At 34.0% G+C, this 14,742-nt stretch overlaps 2 protein-coding genes and 1 long non-coding RNA gene across 3 annotated transcripts; 1 reads left to right on the top strand and 2 right to left on the bottom strand.

The window, feature by feature from the left end:
- The first annotated feature begins 661 nt into the window (after positions 1 to 661).
- LOC135840009 (protein glass-like) lies at positions 662 to 10,802 on the top strand. Its single transcript, XM_065356323.1, has 4 exons — positions 662 to 930; positions 5,290 to 5,509; positions 5,604 to 5,861; positions 5,944 to 10,802. The coding sequence occupies exons 1-4, from the start codon at positions 662 to 664 to the stop codon at positions 6,679 to 6,681; spliced, it is 1,485 nt and encodes a 494-aa protein (XP_065212395.1). The 3' UTR covers positions 6,682 to 10,802.
- On the bottom strand, positions 927 to 7,443 carry LOC135840011 (uncharacterized). The gene is made up of 4 exons (XR_010557684.1): positions 7,304 to 7,443; positions 6,842 to 7,104; positions 4,703 to 4,822; positions 927 to 1,152 (listed from the first exon to the last, which is right to left on the bottom strand). It is a non-coding gene; the product is annotated as an uncharacterized LOC135840011 (long non-coding RNA).
- On the bottom strand, positions 10,137 to 13,379 carry LOC135840010 (E3 ubiquitin-protein ligase MARCHF5-like). The gene is made up of 8 exons (XM_065356324.1): positions 13,100 to 13,379; positions 12,930 to 13,016; positions 12,748 to 12,844; positions 12,551 to 12,665; positions 12,333 to 12,463; positions 12,069 to 12,259; positions 11,828 to 11,999; positions 10,137 to 11,757 (listed from the first exon to the last, which is right to left on the bottom strand). The coding sequence occupies exons 2-8, from the start codon at positions 13,004 to 13,006 to the stop codon at positions 11,467 to 11,469; spliced, it is 1,074 nt and encodes a 357-aa protein (XP_065212396.1). The 5' UTR covers positions 13,007 to 13,016; positions 13,100 to 13,379; the 3' UTR covers positions 10,137 to 11,466.
- Between the last annotated feature and the right edge of the window lie 1,363 nt (positions 13,380 to 14,742).

Below are 14,742 nucleotides of genomic sequence, written 5' to 3'. Positions count from 1 at the left end.
GATAACAAACAGAATCGAGGAGCGCCTTTGCCTTTGAAAAAAAAGTTATTTTTCGTTTCATTCTTGCAAATCGCAGACTCGCACGATCAATAATTTTCATTAAGATTTGAAAAACTATGTATATGCGGCACGAAACGGTGCTGATAGGTATTGTTAGCTCCTTTGAATGTATATTCTATTTACGAACATCCTTTCATCGAGGCTTTATGCGGCAAGATTTTATTCTGGAAAAAGAAGGCAGCGATTTTTCTTTCAACTTGAAAAAAAAACAAATTTAAAAATTAAATTTAGTCGAGAATATTTAAATATATTAGGTATTAGAAAAAAGATATTACGAAAAGGAAAATGACTAAATTAATTAAATACCCGAATATAATTTCCTTTGAGCACCCTTCACACAATAAAATAATATATAGGTACCAATCTTTTATTAGACGAGTAGCATAACGAACCCATATATCGCGATTCGCAAAACACCTTGATAAATTTTTTTATCACCGCACGCATTCGTTCGCAAAAACGCACGTAGATACCTAAAATGAAAAATAAAGAAGTATAGAAGAAACGTACCCTAACAGATGACTTTATTTTCCAGGTACAAATGACGCGAGTTGTTCGAAAAGATTCCAAATAATAATTTAATGAAATAGATTTTATTTTAATGGATAGTTGTTATATTCCGAATAACCTTTCCAGTCAATATGGGTTGGATTTCCAAGATCCCGTGGTGGGAACTGCGCCTGTTACACCGACATCTGGGTCTTCCACGCAACCACAATTTTCACAGTGCGTTTGGAACTTTAGCCCCGAAGAAATGGGCTCTTTTTCCATATCTCCGCTGGATTTACAAGATCCGGTGTCGTCGAATTTTTTTTCATTTAGTCCGTGTTCTTCCACAACGCCAAATAGTAATTCTACGTATTCTTGCAAGTAAGTTTTGTGTTATGTTTATACTTTCATCTTCACCTCGTGTTATTATTATAAGTGTACTTAAACGATGGATTTGAAACCTACGAGGTATATTCTATAGGTTGTAAAAGTTGAAGGAGGGTTAAATCGCCAGAATACTGGCGTATTTCTTGAAAACAACTATGGATAATAAACTCAAAGATAATTTTTCTATAGTTGGTATTTGATAATGAAGGATCGAAACTGAAAATAAAACAAACGTGATATAAAGATAGGTAGTTCTCGTTTAAAAAATGATTGCGTGAACATTTCATTTGCTTTCTTTGTACTTGGAATTATCAATAAAATAATTATATAACATAAAGGAATTTTGTTTCATTTGAAAATTTGGTATTTTAATCAAACCCTTCATGCCCTGAAGTACTTAAATTCAACGGGTAGGTAAACTTGAAACAAAGTTCAAATTTAAAAAAAATCTTGTATCGCAATTTTTGTCCAAAAAATGAAAAAAATTAGTTCAATTCGATTTTTACTTTTGGAAAATGAGAAATTGCTCAAAATACATACAATTTTTTGAAAGAATTTCGTGGGAAAAAAATTAACAAAACTCGCACTTCATTCAAAAGTTTTTTTTCTGCAAAATTTTTTTAAAAACTTGGATTTTTGATTTTGAAAAATTTTGATTTTGGAATGAATATTCCAAAAATTGTGAAAAAATTACATTTGAGAAATTTTGAAAATATTTGCTAGTGAAAATTAAATTAAAATTTGTCATGGACGAAGCTAAGAAGTTCCAGGTTTCTTTTTTCGGAAAACAAATTTCAGAATAAAAATCTACTCCTCTCACCCAATGTGGAAAATTCAAGCATCAAAATTTCTCAAAAATAAAATTATTTTGAGAGATTACGTATCTATTATAATGTAACTGCGAGAAAACCTGATCAGTGATCACGAGTGATTTTAAAAATCGTTTTTAGAATTTCATTTTCAAAACTTGATGAGAATTCTTCAAATCCTAATAACAAATTTTCAAAAAATAGGGAAAACTTACCTACAGACTTTTGCTAGTTCAGAATTAGTATTCAACCCTCCTCACCCCCTCCAAAAAAATTTTGGTAGCGAAAAAAGTTTCAAAAAATGACCAAAAACTGACTAAAAATGTTACAAAACGTGAGCAGAACATAAAAAAAAGAAAGAAAGAAAATATTTTAATTAAAATCTAAAAATAAAATTTGCTTCAGACTTTGACAATTTTATAGCAAAAGGCACGACTTATTGTTAAAAAAGTGGGGGACTATTTCGCAACTTTTCAGTAAAAAGGCGAAACTTCATGTCAATTTTTGGTAAAAAGCAAAACTTGAACAATTTCAGCAAAAAACAAAGATTATTGAGCGATTTTTGTTTTTTTATTTTTTTTAAAAAAAAGTAACAATTTCTAGCATTTTTTTTTGGGGGGGGGGTTAGGGGGACGAGACCTTTTGGCAATCAAGACAGAACTTTTTACCGTTTTTGGCAGAAAGCAAAACTTTAACAATTGTGACCCGCTCTGACAAAATCGACCATTTCGACAAAAAAAAGTGTCCAAAATAATGACGTTTAAAATGAATTTTAAGGGTTGAAAGATCAGATTTTTGAAGAAAAAACATTTTTTGAAGTTTTGTCGAAATGGTCGATTTTGTGAGAGCGGGTCACTATAATAAAGACAAGACATTTTAGCAGTTTTTGGGAAAAAACCAAAACACCTTGGTAATTTTTAGGGAAAAAATGGCACTTTTAGACAATTTTTGGTTTAAAAAAATGAAACTTTTTAGCAAAGTTAGTAAAAAAAAGGTGAGAATTGTTGTCATTGTCAACTTTTGGCAAAATGCAAAACTATGACAAATTTCATTAAAAACGGAACTTTTTAGCAATTTTTGGCAATAAAAAGCATGTCTTTTTGACAATTTTTAAAAAAAGCAGCTATAGACTTTTTAAAAAGGTGAATTTTTGGAAATTCTTGCAAAAAAGCAAACACTTTTATAAATTTTTGACAAAAACGACTTTTATGCAGTTCGGACAAAACGCGATGCTTTTTCCTATTTTCGGAAGAAAGCGAAACTTTGATAATTTCAGCAAAAAACCTTCTTGGCAGTTTTCGACAAAGATCGGAAAAAGCGAAAATGTTGGACAATTTACAGAAGGTATAAAATAGAGAAACTTTCTCGAAATTTTGGTGTAAAAAAGTATAACTATACTTACATATCATAGTCGGTAACCAAAATTTTAAAAAAGCAACAGAGAACGAGCCCATCAATTTTAGCAAAATGCTCATTTTAGGTAGGTACCTATTTTTTGTTGAATCTTTAATATCAAAATAAATGTTTTTGAAATTAAAAATTCAGGCAAGATTTTCTTTATTTTCATGAATAATTTTTTTCCAAAATATTTGTATTTTTTTATGAAACTTTTGAATAAAGATGCATTTATCGTGAGGCCTTTTTTGGCACAATTTTCATCTACACCTACCTACTTTTTTAGTACATGTACTTAATCGTTGGTCATTTTTTTTTGGATGAATAAAAAAAATTGAAATAATTTATTAAAATATTCCCGTTAGAGGTCACTTCAGTTTCATTAATAATAATTTAATTAGTTTTCAAGATATTTTTTCAATTGTTTTAAAAAATATCTTTGCTTATAAAAAATGATTTTTTCAATATTTGAATTCCGCTTCAAACAATAAGGTAATAAATATCTACAAATCTTTTTTTTCAAAACCATGAAAAATTTCATTTCCTAAAAGAGCGTGCAGAAATAATTCAATATGCCAAAATTCCAAGTGCTGGAGTTTATTTTTCTTGCTCAAAGTGATAAAAGGAACAAAACAAAACAAATTTGAGTTAAGGCGAAAAAAAAACTAAATTTTATCTGTTAAGCTGGAAATCTCAAATTTGATACGTATTCTAATTTTGACCCCCCCCCCCCCTCCCATCACCTTCATTCCCCCAAATCGAATGGAAGTGAATTCAGTTTTAAAAGTATAGAACACGACAAATTTCATTTTTTTTCAACTTTATTGAACGAAAATTCGTGGAAATCGTGATTTGCAACCATTTTCTGGAGCCTCTAGAACTGCTCAAAAGACTCGAAACCGCATTCAATCAATTAGGGGTGGGTGGGGATAAGAAGAGAGCAAAGCTAGAGCACATACCGAATTTTTTTTCACCATAGACCCTTTGAGTTGATTTTTAAAAAATTCCCCAATGTTTGAAAAATGAACTTTAGAACTTCCGGATTTGAAATTTTGCCTCATGGGATATTTTAGAATGTTATTTCAATATAACTTTGTTTGGGAATTGGGTTGGAAATTATTAATTTATTAGTTTATATGACTCCTTTGTTCTGTCCCATTTTGTTTCAATTCGAGAAATGAAGATTTAAAATTGAAGATCCATGAAGGTTGACGTCTGACATGACTTAACAAACCGAATGAATTTTTTTCTGGATGAAAGTGTTCGAATTGTCGCGTTCGTTTCAAAAATTCTTTCACTCGTTCAATTGACAGTTCGACACGAGAAGTTTTTTTAAAAAAAATATACCAAATAGATAGGCCAACTTACATTTTTGTTTGTTGGCTTGTTTTTTCAATAAAGGAGCAGCTCATTCATATTTTGTTTTTCACGTTTTCCACAGTCAAAAAAACTTTAGTGGCCTCTTTCTAAAGGAGCGTGACAATTTTGTCCGGTTAGATAGAGAAAAATACTAAATTGTTTAGGTAATAGATATGAGAAGCAACCCTATGTTAGGTACATACCTTCACTGTTAAGTTTATCCGAATAAATGAACAGACTCGTCGAAAAGCGTTGGTAGTGAACTGCTACTGAATAACCATTCAACCATTCTGTACAATATTTTTCTTCAGGTTGATGTGTTTCTGGAAATCAAATTTGTCAATTTTTACATCACGAAATTCGAAATAACATGAGTTTAAGTAGAATTCAAATAATATTAAGCCGAAGTTGAATTTTAAAATGAATAATATACCTATATACTAATACCTATCATATGAATTCATCAGCTAAAAGTAGGTAGGCATCTGAAAAAAAACCTAGGGCTACTGATTTTGAAAAAAAAAAAACATATCCTACATTTTAATCACCAACTGCATCTACATAGAATATGACACACATACAGAAACAAAATCCATGTATCGTATGTGTAACATTCGTACTACAAATTCTGAATATCCAACGAGACATTTTAAAAATCTACGTCACGTGTATCTATTCGTATTAATCATCAGCATCACTCATCAGACGACGACGAGACGTTGTTTTCTTTATAAACTTTTAGTTCAAAATCGTAACGCGTATTAATTACAAAAAATGTATAAAATTACAGAAACGATTTGGGCTGTCTGTTATCAAAACAAAGCTCATCTAACGAGATTAAGCAGCCGCACGACATGGCAGACGTTCTGTTATCTTTAAAGCACGCCATTGTACATCCCGGACAACTATCGCCGGCTTGTTCACCCTCTAATTGTTATCAATCTCCGTCGCAATGCTCATTCGGTACTGTTCCTTCGGCTTCGATTCCTTGCAGCGTTTACCCACATCAGGTAAATTGATTGAAAATCAAAGGGAAAGTGTACCTATCTTTCGTATAGATTAGATAATTGTAGGTTATAATGGAACCTGCTTTCTGTTCAACAGCTTCCATCACTACCACCGGAAGTAGATCCTTGCGAGAATATAAATAATCAGCAATATTCGCAGTATATGAGCGCATTTCCCGAACAAGGCTTATCGTCGCCGGGATGTGGGAATAATACGCTAACGTGGACCACTAGTCAATCTTTTTTTCCAGCTATGAGTGTAAATGTTAGCATGAATATGACTATGCACGGATATCCTCCGCCATCGGTGACTCCAATAGTTGAAAATATACAGCCACAGTTACCTTGTCATCAGGTTAGTACACAGCTATCTATAGGTCTACCAAGCTTTTGAATCTGTGGTCCTATTATCGTAACATTTGCTTTTCATTTTACAGCTTCAGTGGACCTCGCTGACTCCAAACTCGTCACCAGCTTACCAAACGAACGGTTTACTAAGTCCAAATACACACAATAACTGCGACGTCATGGGTCCGACCTGTTCGTTTACAGCTGATATAAAAGCTCACCAGATACCCGAACCATTTATCTGCGCTTCTTCGCCATCTCCGTTTAAAATGTACAACAAACCGTGTAATTACCCATCGCCATCTTCGTCGCCCTGTATGATGAAAATGAACAACAAACGATCTAGTAAATCGATAACGCCGACGATGGATTACGATAAAGGAAAACCCAACCTATGCAGAATCTGCGGTAAAACGTACGCACGCCCTAGCACGCTGAAAACACACCTTCGAACACATTCCGGCGAAAAACCCTACCGATGCGAAGACTGCAACAAGTCTTTCAGCCAAGCAGCCAATTTAACCGCTCACGTGCGAACACATTCGGGAGAAAAACCATTCAGATGTCCGATCTGCGGCCGCAGGTTTTCGCAATCTTCGTCTGTTACAACGCACATGAGAACTCATTCCGGAGAACGACCGTACCGGTGTCGTTTGTGTAAAAAAGCCTTCTCAGATTCCTCAACGTTGACCAAGCATTTACGAATACACTCCGGCGAGAAACCGTATCAATGCAAATTATGCCAGTTGCGATTTTCCCAATCCGGTAATCTGAATCGGCACATGAGAGTTCATAGTACTCTAGGCGCCAATATTTTGTTTCCTTGAATAGGTACCAACGATGCATCCTTCACCTTCTATTCGCTGCAGGGTAAAGATAAGGTGTTGCTTTCTGTTTCCTCGCTCGATAAGTTTGATTGTTCGATTTTTTATGGAACTATAATGATGAACATATTGCAGATGTTTTGCTCAAATTACTAGTACTTACCTTCATCTTAAATGTTTTCTCCTGCTGCCGTCGTTGATGTATGCATTCGTGAATTTGATGTTTGTTTAAAAGACTATCATCGGAGTTGTTTCCTATAATAACAAAAAACAGTATAATACCTTATGCTTATAGTTACTGTCTACAATTAAAACTACCTACTTAAAGGTTCTTAAACATTACCAATAATCGTGGAGTTGACGTTTCTCATAATACTGAAGAGAATTTCAGGGAACCGTGGGATCTTCTGCGAACTCCAAAACGATCTAATAGAAAAGCATTCCAAAGATTAAAATTTAGAAAATATTAAAAGTTTATTTGTTGAGTAGGTGATATTCTTCCAATCAATCAATTCAGTTAGGTAATGATGAGAGGAGTCACAAGAGTTAGATTATAAGAGCAAAACAGTCTGACTCATGACTCGTAAAACTAAGGTAAAACTACATAAATATATAGGTATATTACCTCAACTCTGCTGATAAGTCAACTTCAAAATCAGCGTGTTTGAACTTAAATATTGGTTTGACAAAATTGAATATCCGACTCGACGACTCCAGATGTGCAGATAAAGGATGAGAAGATTTTTCAGCACAAGAACAGCTAAATTTCTATCCAAAGAGATTAGATTTATCTTACTCAATCAGGAGGAAATTCAGAGATAATACTTTGACTAATTGAAGCAGAAAGTCGATTTAAACGTTGAACAAAACCAAAAAACAAAACTGAAATCTTCTCAACATTTTTCTACTTTTACTAAAAATCAATTTGATCTTGAATTGATTTCTGATATTTTTCAAGGATTTTTTTTGCATCAAATGATAATCAGGTACTTGGGCCTTCGGGTATCATCGGAATTATTCGGATATTATCGGAAAATTATGTAAACAATTCTGAATTTTTTTCTGATTTTGATTTCGAAATCCGAAAAATCAGAAACTTTTGAAGTTTCTTTCGCCGGAATTCGAAGAAATTGGAGTTGGAGTATGTAAAGTTTCATTAGGTAAATTAATAGTATATTATGCAACTAGGGAGCTAATGTGATCTTCAACGAATTTTGAGGTTTATTTCCCGAGCGAAGCGAGGGAAGTAACTCAAAATAGTCAAAATGGTTGAAGATCACATTATCTCCCTTGTTCCATAAAATATTTTACGTTTTTAAGGGAGAGAATCGCTAATTTGTCCGCCGAGCGATTAGCGAGCGGGAGGTAATGTAGCAGATTATCTCCCTAGAAACGTAAAATTTGTTACAGCGTACATGTAAAGACGGATAAATGTATAGATAGAGATTTTGTATGAAGGGATTTTTTACCACAGCACCAAAGAAAATTTTGTAGCCTAATTTATTTTTTCAAGGGTAGAAATGGACGATATACCTTCAACTACCCGTGAATTTTTAAATTTATGTATGCCTAGTCATTGTAATTTATAAATGCAATAAGTTTTTTTTTCAATAATTGAATTCTTTTATTCACTATTGTTACAGTTTTTTTCTACACTTTTAGAGTTCTTGCTTCTTGCCCTCAAACGTTTGATTTCGAACCACAAAATTTAATTTTTCTCTACATGAATAAATTTGAGAGAAAAAAGTTGCACAAAATCGCCTACAAATCTACGATAGGTACCACTAGAGCCCTGCGCCGACAGCGAAATGATCGGCGGCGGCTACAGTATGCGCAGCACTGTGGCTGGCGGCGGAGCCGATTCCAGCCGAAGGTCTTGGCGGCTGCCAAAATTTTGCTCGGCGGCGGCTAAGCCGGCTACAAAGTTGAAATTTTGGGGTAATTTTTCGTAAATTTTAAAATTACCCCAAAATAAAAATTGGAAAGCAAAATTAAATTCAACTTCTCAAATGAAAATACCAATTTTTTCCGAGCTGAAAAGATTGGCTGTTTTTAATGACGAAAAGTTTTGATTTTTGTTTTTGAAAAAGTCAAAATATTCAAAAAATCCTCCTGAAATTTGCTGATTGAGTGAGTTGAGCCGGCTCAGCCGAGCAGACTACTCGGCGGCGGCTGCGGCGGCTGAAGTAATTTTTGAAACGGCGGCGGCGGCTTGAAAAATGTTTGAAAAATCGGTGGCGGCGGCGGCGCGGCGCGGCGGCGCAGGGCTCTAGGTACCACACTAATGACAGCTAAGTACCGTGTGAGTGTGTTTGCCTAATCCTATGAATGAGATAATAGCTGATCGATGGCTTGTTCTAGTATTAAAAACAAACTGTACTGTGCTTAAAAATTAATAATCTAATTATGAAAAAGCAGTTCACGAGGGAAGGGTCAGAAGTGGTAATCGTGGATCAGAACGAAACTTCGCCTACGTGTTGTACTTACGTGGAAAAACAACTTGCAGCTGATATTCGGATTTCCTGCAATGAGTTTAATTTAGAAATTGAAGGCGCAACGGTATATGAATTTTGAAAGGACCAAACTTTGGTTTTTGATTGCGATTTTGGGTACAATTTTTCAAGACAAACAATAAAGGTTCGTCCTTGAAATTGTAGAGCTATACCTGGCAAAGTGGCAAATGAATTTTCAAGGATGTCCCAATATTTCTATTAATATTAACTATTGTTTCGAGCTTTGAAGCTTCTAGCTCTTTCAATTTCAATATGAGGCAATTTCACTAAAAAACATTTTTTGCTCGTCTTGAAAAATTATACAAGAATTCACCTTAAAAATTGACAAAAGTCCAACTTTTGAAGATTTTGAAGAACTTGATATCAAAAAATGTATTTATTCTATTCGCAAAATAAGGTTGCCCAGAGATAGGTAGGTAGTCAATTTTGTCCAAGAACCTTTTTTGTACTTACGCCTCAAAAAATTATTCCAGAATCCATGGACATTGGACAAAAATAGAATTTTCGAAAATCCATATTATACTCTTGGACCAACTGTTACTACTGTTACCACTTCAATTTTCTGATGAGATTCATTGCAGGAAAACTGAATATCAGCTGCAAGTTGCTTCTCAACATTTATGTAAATACAACACTTACGTAGGCAAAGTTTCGTTCTGTAGTACTGATCGGCGACTATCACTTTTGACCCTTCACTCGTCAAATGAACAATATGAACAGAATTTTCTTCACCAATATTATGCTAAAAATCGTTGAATTATTATAGTTCATCCAAAATCTCATTATTTATAGTATAAAGTGCGATACATTTCTCTGCGCACATTGTTGAAATACCCCAAATAGGCTAAGTACCGAAATAAGGAGTTAAAAGTGAAAAAAATCACTTCTAAAAAATTCATCGTTGAATATACCATCGTCGTTAAAATATCAACAGAAACCACAAAATACAAAACTTTTCACAAATTTATTAGCACGAAAAAATTCATGATTACAAATACGTACGAAAATCAAGAGAATAAAGTTCATTAAAACGATTCTCGGTTCGACTGTTTTCTCACACTGATGGTTCTAGGGTACAACGTAGAAGCCACTATGGGCGCTATACGTAAACGTGATTCCAAAACTATCACAAAACTTCAGCTTCTATTGAAAATGATAATAATAATACAAAAGAACAATATTTTACAAGAATAAAGAAATACATTAAAAATCATATTTTCTCCACTCCAAGAAAACAAACTTTTTTAGTTACCAAAATACATATATATAGTTAAAATATAAAATCAAAATTAAGAGAAATGAGTCGCGAAATACTTTTTTAATCACAAAATCAACTTCGGTAACTTCTCAGATGAAATCAAAGAAAACAATTACTTGAGAGCAAAGAAAAAAATTTCACGATTAGGTACATATTATAATTTGATGCAAATAACAACGCAATAGTGAGTTTTCTTAGTTAAAAAAGCCACGGAATAAAATGAACTGATAAGAAAAAAATTAGTCGAGATAGTGTGTCATATGTATTATAGGAAAATTCAATTAAAAAAAAAGAAATAAAACATTTCACCGGCGTTGCTGAATAAAACGGACGAATCTCACAACTCGAACAGATGTAAATATCAGTTAAAATTATTGCGAAAAAAACATTTTTGAAATAATTTCCCTCGAGTTGAATTTTCATTTTCATCAATTACACAGCCTTCGCAATTACTTTTAGATTGCATCGAGTTGCTCTAGTTGCTCGTATAAATTCCAAATTATTAAAGCATATCAATACTTTAACAGTTTGGAGAAATTTGTCACGGATCTCACGACAACGAAATTATAGATATCAAGTCTTCTAATTAACTCGAATGAAAAAATTAGACGAATTTCGTAATCACACCCTCATTTTTCCGAAAAGGTAATTCGCTGGTAGTTGATAGAATTGAGTAAAATATGCTACTTTTGATACACCAGTTGAGAAGAAATCTAAAATAAAACATACAATATACCCTTAGTTATTTAAAAAAGATTGAATAAGTTCTTCAGTAAGCTACTGTTAGTTTCAAGCAACAGTTTAAAACATTGTAAAACAATTTCTCAACCACTAACGAATTACCTCTTCTTAATCCATAAAAATTATCCCCCAAAAAATAAATTTCCGACAAATAAAAAATAATCCATCGCGTTCGTCAACAAAGAAAAAAATAAAAATAAAAAAGATGAATTTCTAGCGAGCAAAATAAAATACCGACATGCCGCTAAAATCCTCTATAATAAAAGTCGTTCCATCTTACAAAGAAGCTGAGCTAGGTGATTGTGAAGACGAAGGTGATTCTAAAGATAGTGATGATGACGAGCGAGAAGACGGAGGTGATAGAGAATAACACGAATAAGTTGATGCTTGTGAAGATGAAGACGACGATGCATTTGTCGATGAAAACGCATTGGCAGTTGGATTCTGATGTCTTTTTATATTATCAGGAGTGTAATCTAAAATCTTCCGATGACATTTCTGAACGTACTTCTGTTGCTTGTGATAAATTCTAAGCAAACCTTTGACTAAAATAAATGTGATGCCACCCTGAAAGAAATTAGAGGATAAGTACGGTGTTTGGAAAAATTATTCGAGAGGAAATTACTCGATATATTACCAATAAGGTTCTTTGCACTTTCGACGGTACAGATTCGTAGAATAATTTTCCAAAAAATGTGGCGATGGTTGGCAGAAGAAGAGCGCTACAGAACACTCTTGTCGCACAAATGGTATCAACTAACGATGGTGCTCCGGTGTAACTATTCGATTGCTCGGGTTCTTCGTTATATCTGCGAAAAATATAAACGATAGAAATGGAATTGCTTTTTGAAATAGCATAGATGATTAAAAATACTTACACGAATGATGGTAAAATGTATTTTAGGATAGGTATTTTAGGAGTATATTTTCGTAAAACTATTAACGCAGTTTCTTCCCATCGGACCATTTTGCCAAATATCAACATGACGGGTATAGCAGGTAAGCCTACAATTAGAACTAGAGCGTGAGCTTGCCCCATCACAGCTAATCCTTCTTCGTGGCCAACAACCTGAGGAAAAAATCTTCCCTATTAGTAAAATTCTTACAAATGAAACGATTGAATAAGTGCTCGATAGACTTACTTGCATGATAGTAATAGCACCGTATGTAATAGCTGTCCAATAAACAGCTCCAGCCAGTACACCAGCTGCTAAGAAAGGACATACTTTCAATATAACAGTATCTACCGTATCTAAGAACATCACCACTTGACCTAGAAAATGAATTCAAATAAAAATCCGAATTAAGGAGCGTAAATCGCGAAAACGAATGCTTCGAGAGAGCAATAACAGCGACATACCCATGTCAGGAAACACGATAATGTATTCGGTATTGCATTGTGGACAGGAAACTTTAGTTAGTGAATTGCCTCGTTGTTTCTCATCGACCCATCTTTGTAAACATGATTGATGCACCTGAGTATGATGAAAAACACATTATAATTGAGTTTTTGATTCCGGTGATTTTAGAATGTACGATAATTCGATAAACACTCACCCATTTGGTTGTGCCGCGACAATTGCAAGGTTGTACCCAACATGGATCAGTATTATCGTCTTCATCAGTTGCGAAACATACCCAACATGATCGTCGACTAATAAATAATAGAATTTGTTACGTAATTACATATCGATGATTGAAATTATTAGTAAATAATTAAAAATAAATCGGATTATTACTTTTCTTCGTTTCTGTTGCTGTTTAGAGAAACATTCGTTACCGATAAGCTTTGTGGTATGCTGGGCTGAGAACTCATTTTACTAAAGCTGTAACAGATACAAATGATTTATCATTACTACGAGTTGACTAGGACTACACAAATTCGTATTATGAATATTGTAAACCATACCTTATATCAGGAAAATGATGATGTCTGAAAGAGAAAGATATTATCTAATATCAAAATCAAAGTTATTTTAGTGTCGAGACTTCCACGTTGAGGAATAAACAATATCGACTTATCTTATATAATACACGAATTTTCGTAGAAACACACTACTAGTACTTTACTTCGAATTTGCGTCACATAATACATTACTTAACAAACAATACATGAAATATTTATCATGAATCTGTAACTTCGTGCTAAAAAAAATGTAATCATGGCCTGAGGGCAGAAGAGAAGAAATTGCTTGCGGTTTGCAATCTTTGCATAATATTTCACAGACGTGCGTCAGACGTGACAACGTGACGTGGAAGCTAGCGAAGTGATGATATCGTCCAATAAGAAGACGTTATTTTGTATGCTTGGCCAATCAGATGCTTGTATCATCAAAATACGTATCTGTTTGCTGTTTCTGTTTTTGTTTCTGTGCTCGGTGCGACTGCGAGCTTTTTGCATTTTTATTTTCGATTTCCATTTCCACTTCGGTGCTTTTTTTTAAAAATTGGTTTTTGATTTTGTGTCATAGTATAGTTGGAGGCTGAAGCAGTGGAGAGGAATATCCAAAAATTTACCAAGAACCGACCGGGCTAGGAGCCTAGGACTAGGAGAGAGGAGACTAGGCGGCGTGTTTGGCATTGGCATTCCAATTGGCATAAATCATAAATACCATTTGGAATTGGAGGATGCTCTCAGTTCTTCTGCCTTCACCGTCTTCAGCTTTTCAACCTCTTCTTCACTCTTTTTCCAGCTCCAATTTTCGTAATTTTGGCCATTTTTGAGTACGGGGCCGTCGGACAGGTACGCAGGTCGCAGACGAGTATTCTAGTCGAACCTTCGAGATGGTATTTCATTTTCGGATGATGATTCTGTTCATTAATCCATCACGAAGACGAAAACTGGAGAGACAATTGGACAAAATCGATAAATGCCTTTCCAGCGTTGAAAAAAAATTGAGCTAAAATTGGTCCATTGGAACCTGTTCATCTAATTTATTCAAATTTATTGTTTGACTTCAGGGTACAGGGTTGTGAAATACTTATTATTGAGTAAGTGTTTGCCGATCCCCAACTTGCAGATTATTTGATTAGAGGTCTAGAGGGACAACGTACACATATGTACCTACTCATCAATAGAATTTTGCACTTCCTTCTTTTTTCTAAATCATGATTGAAATTTGAAATGGGCACAATGAAAATTTAGCTGGGTAGGTACTTTTGAAAATGAACGACAGCACTGAGCACACAAAAATGTTTTCATGCCCCTTGAGAAGTTGAGACGTCCTTTCCTATTAGGTTTCTGGAAAATAATGAATAAGGCGAAAACTTACTTCATTTAATATTGATAAATAATTAAATAATATCGTACGCCCTACTCTAATGTACCTAAACCTAACCAATCTTTTAAAACAAAATCAAAAATAAATCAAAATAAAATAGCAAAGGTAGGTAGGCCTATATTTACATATTAGGATTGGCCGGAGTGAAAAAAAAAAACATTCTAGATTTGGACAAAAATTGATGAGAAACCGGAGAACGTTGAGTCTTAACTATGAGTGTGAGGCTCCCTATGTAGAAAAATTTTGAGCCCACTATAGCCGCTCAGAGGGT

This window comes from Planococcus citri, chromosome 3 (genome assembly GCF_950023065.1).
Source record: "Planococcus citri chromosome 3, ihPlaCitr1.1, whole genome shotgun sequence".
Classification (NCBI taxonomy): domain Eukaryota; kingdom Metazoa; phylum Arthropoda; class Insecta; order Hemiptera; family Pseudococcidae; genus Planococcus; species Planococcus citri.
Note: the sequence above shows the minus strand (reverse complement) of the source record. Positions and strands in the feature narration are given on the sequence as shown.

What these genes read in the sequence shown, in the direction of transcription:
- LOC135840009 (XM_065356323.1), top strand. Translation starts at nt 662, where the DNA reads ATGGATAGTTGTTATATTCCGAATAACCTTTCCAGTCAATATGGGTTG. An exon ending in AATTCTACGTATTCTTGCAA is followed by an intron (nt 931 to 5,289) that starts GTAAGTTTTGTG and finishes ATAAAATTACAG; the next exon opens with AAACGATTTGGGCTGTCTGT. An exon ending in GCAGCGTTTACCCACATCAG is followed by an intron (nt 5,510 to 5,603) that starts GTAAATTGATTG and finishes TCTGTTCAACAG; the next exon opens with CTTCCATCACTACCACCGGA.
- LOC135840010 (XM_065356324.1), bottom strand. Translation starts at nt 13,006, where the DNA reads ATGAGTTCTCAGCCCAGCATACCACAAAGCTTATCGGTAACGAATGTT. An exon ending in TATCGTGTTTCCTGACATGG is followed by an intron (nt 12,464 to 12,550) that starts GTATGTCGCTGT and finishes TTCATTTTCTAG; the next exon opens with GTCAAGTGGTGATGTTCTTA. An exon ending in TACATTTTACCATCATTCGT is followed by an intron (nt 12,000 to 12,068) that starts GTAAGTATTTTT and finishes TATTTTTCGCAG; the next exon opens with ATATAACGAAGAACCCGAGC.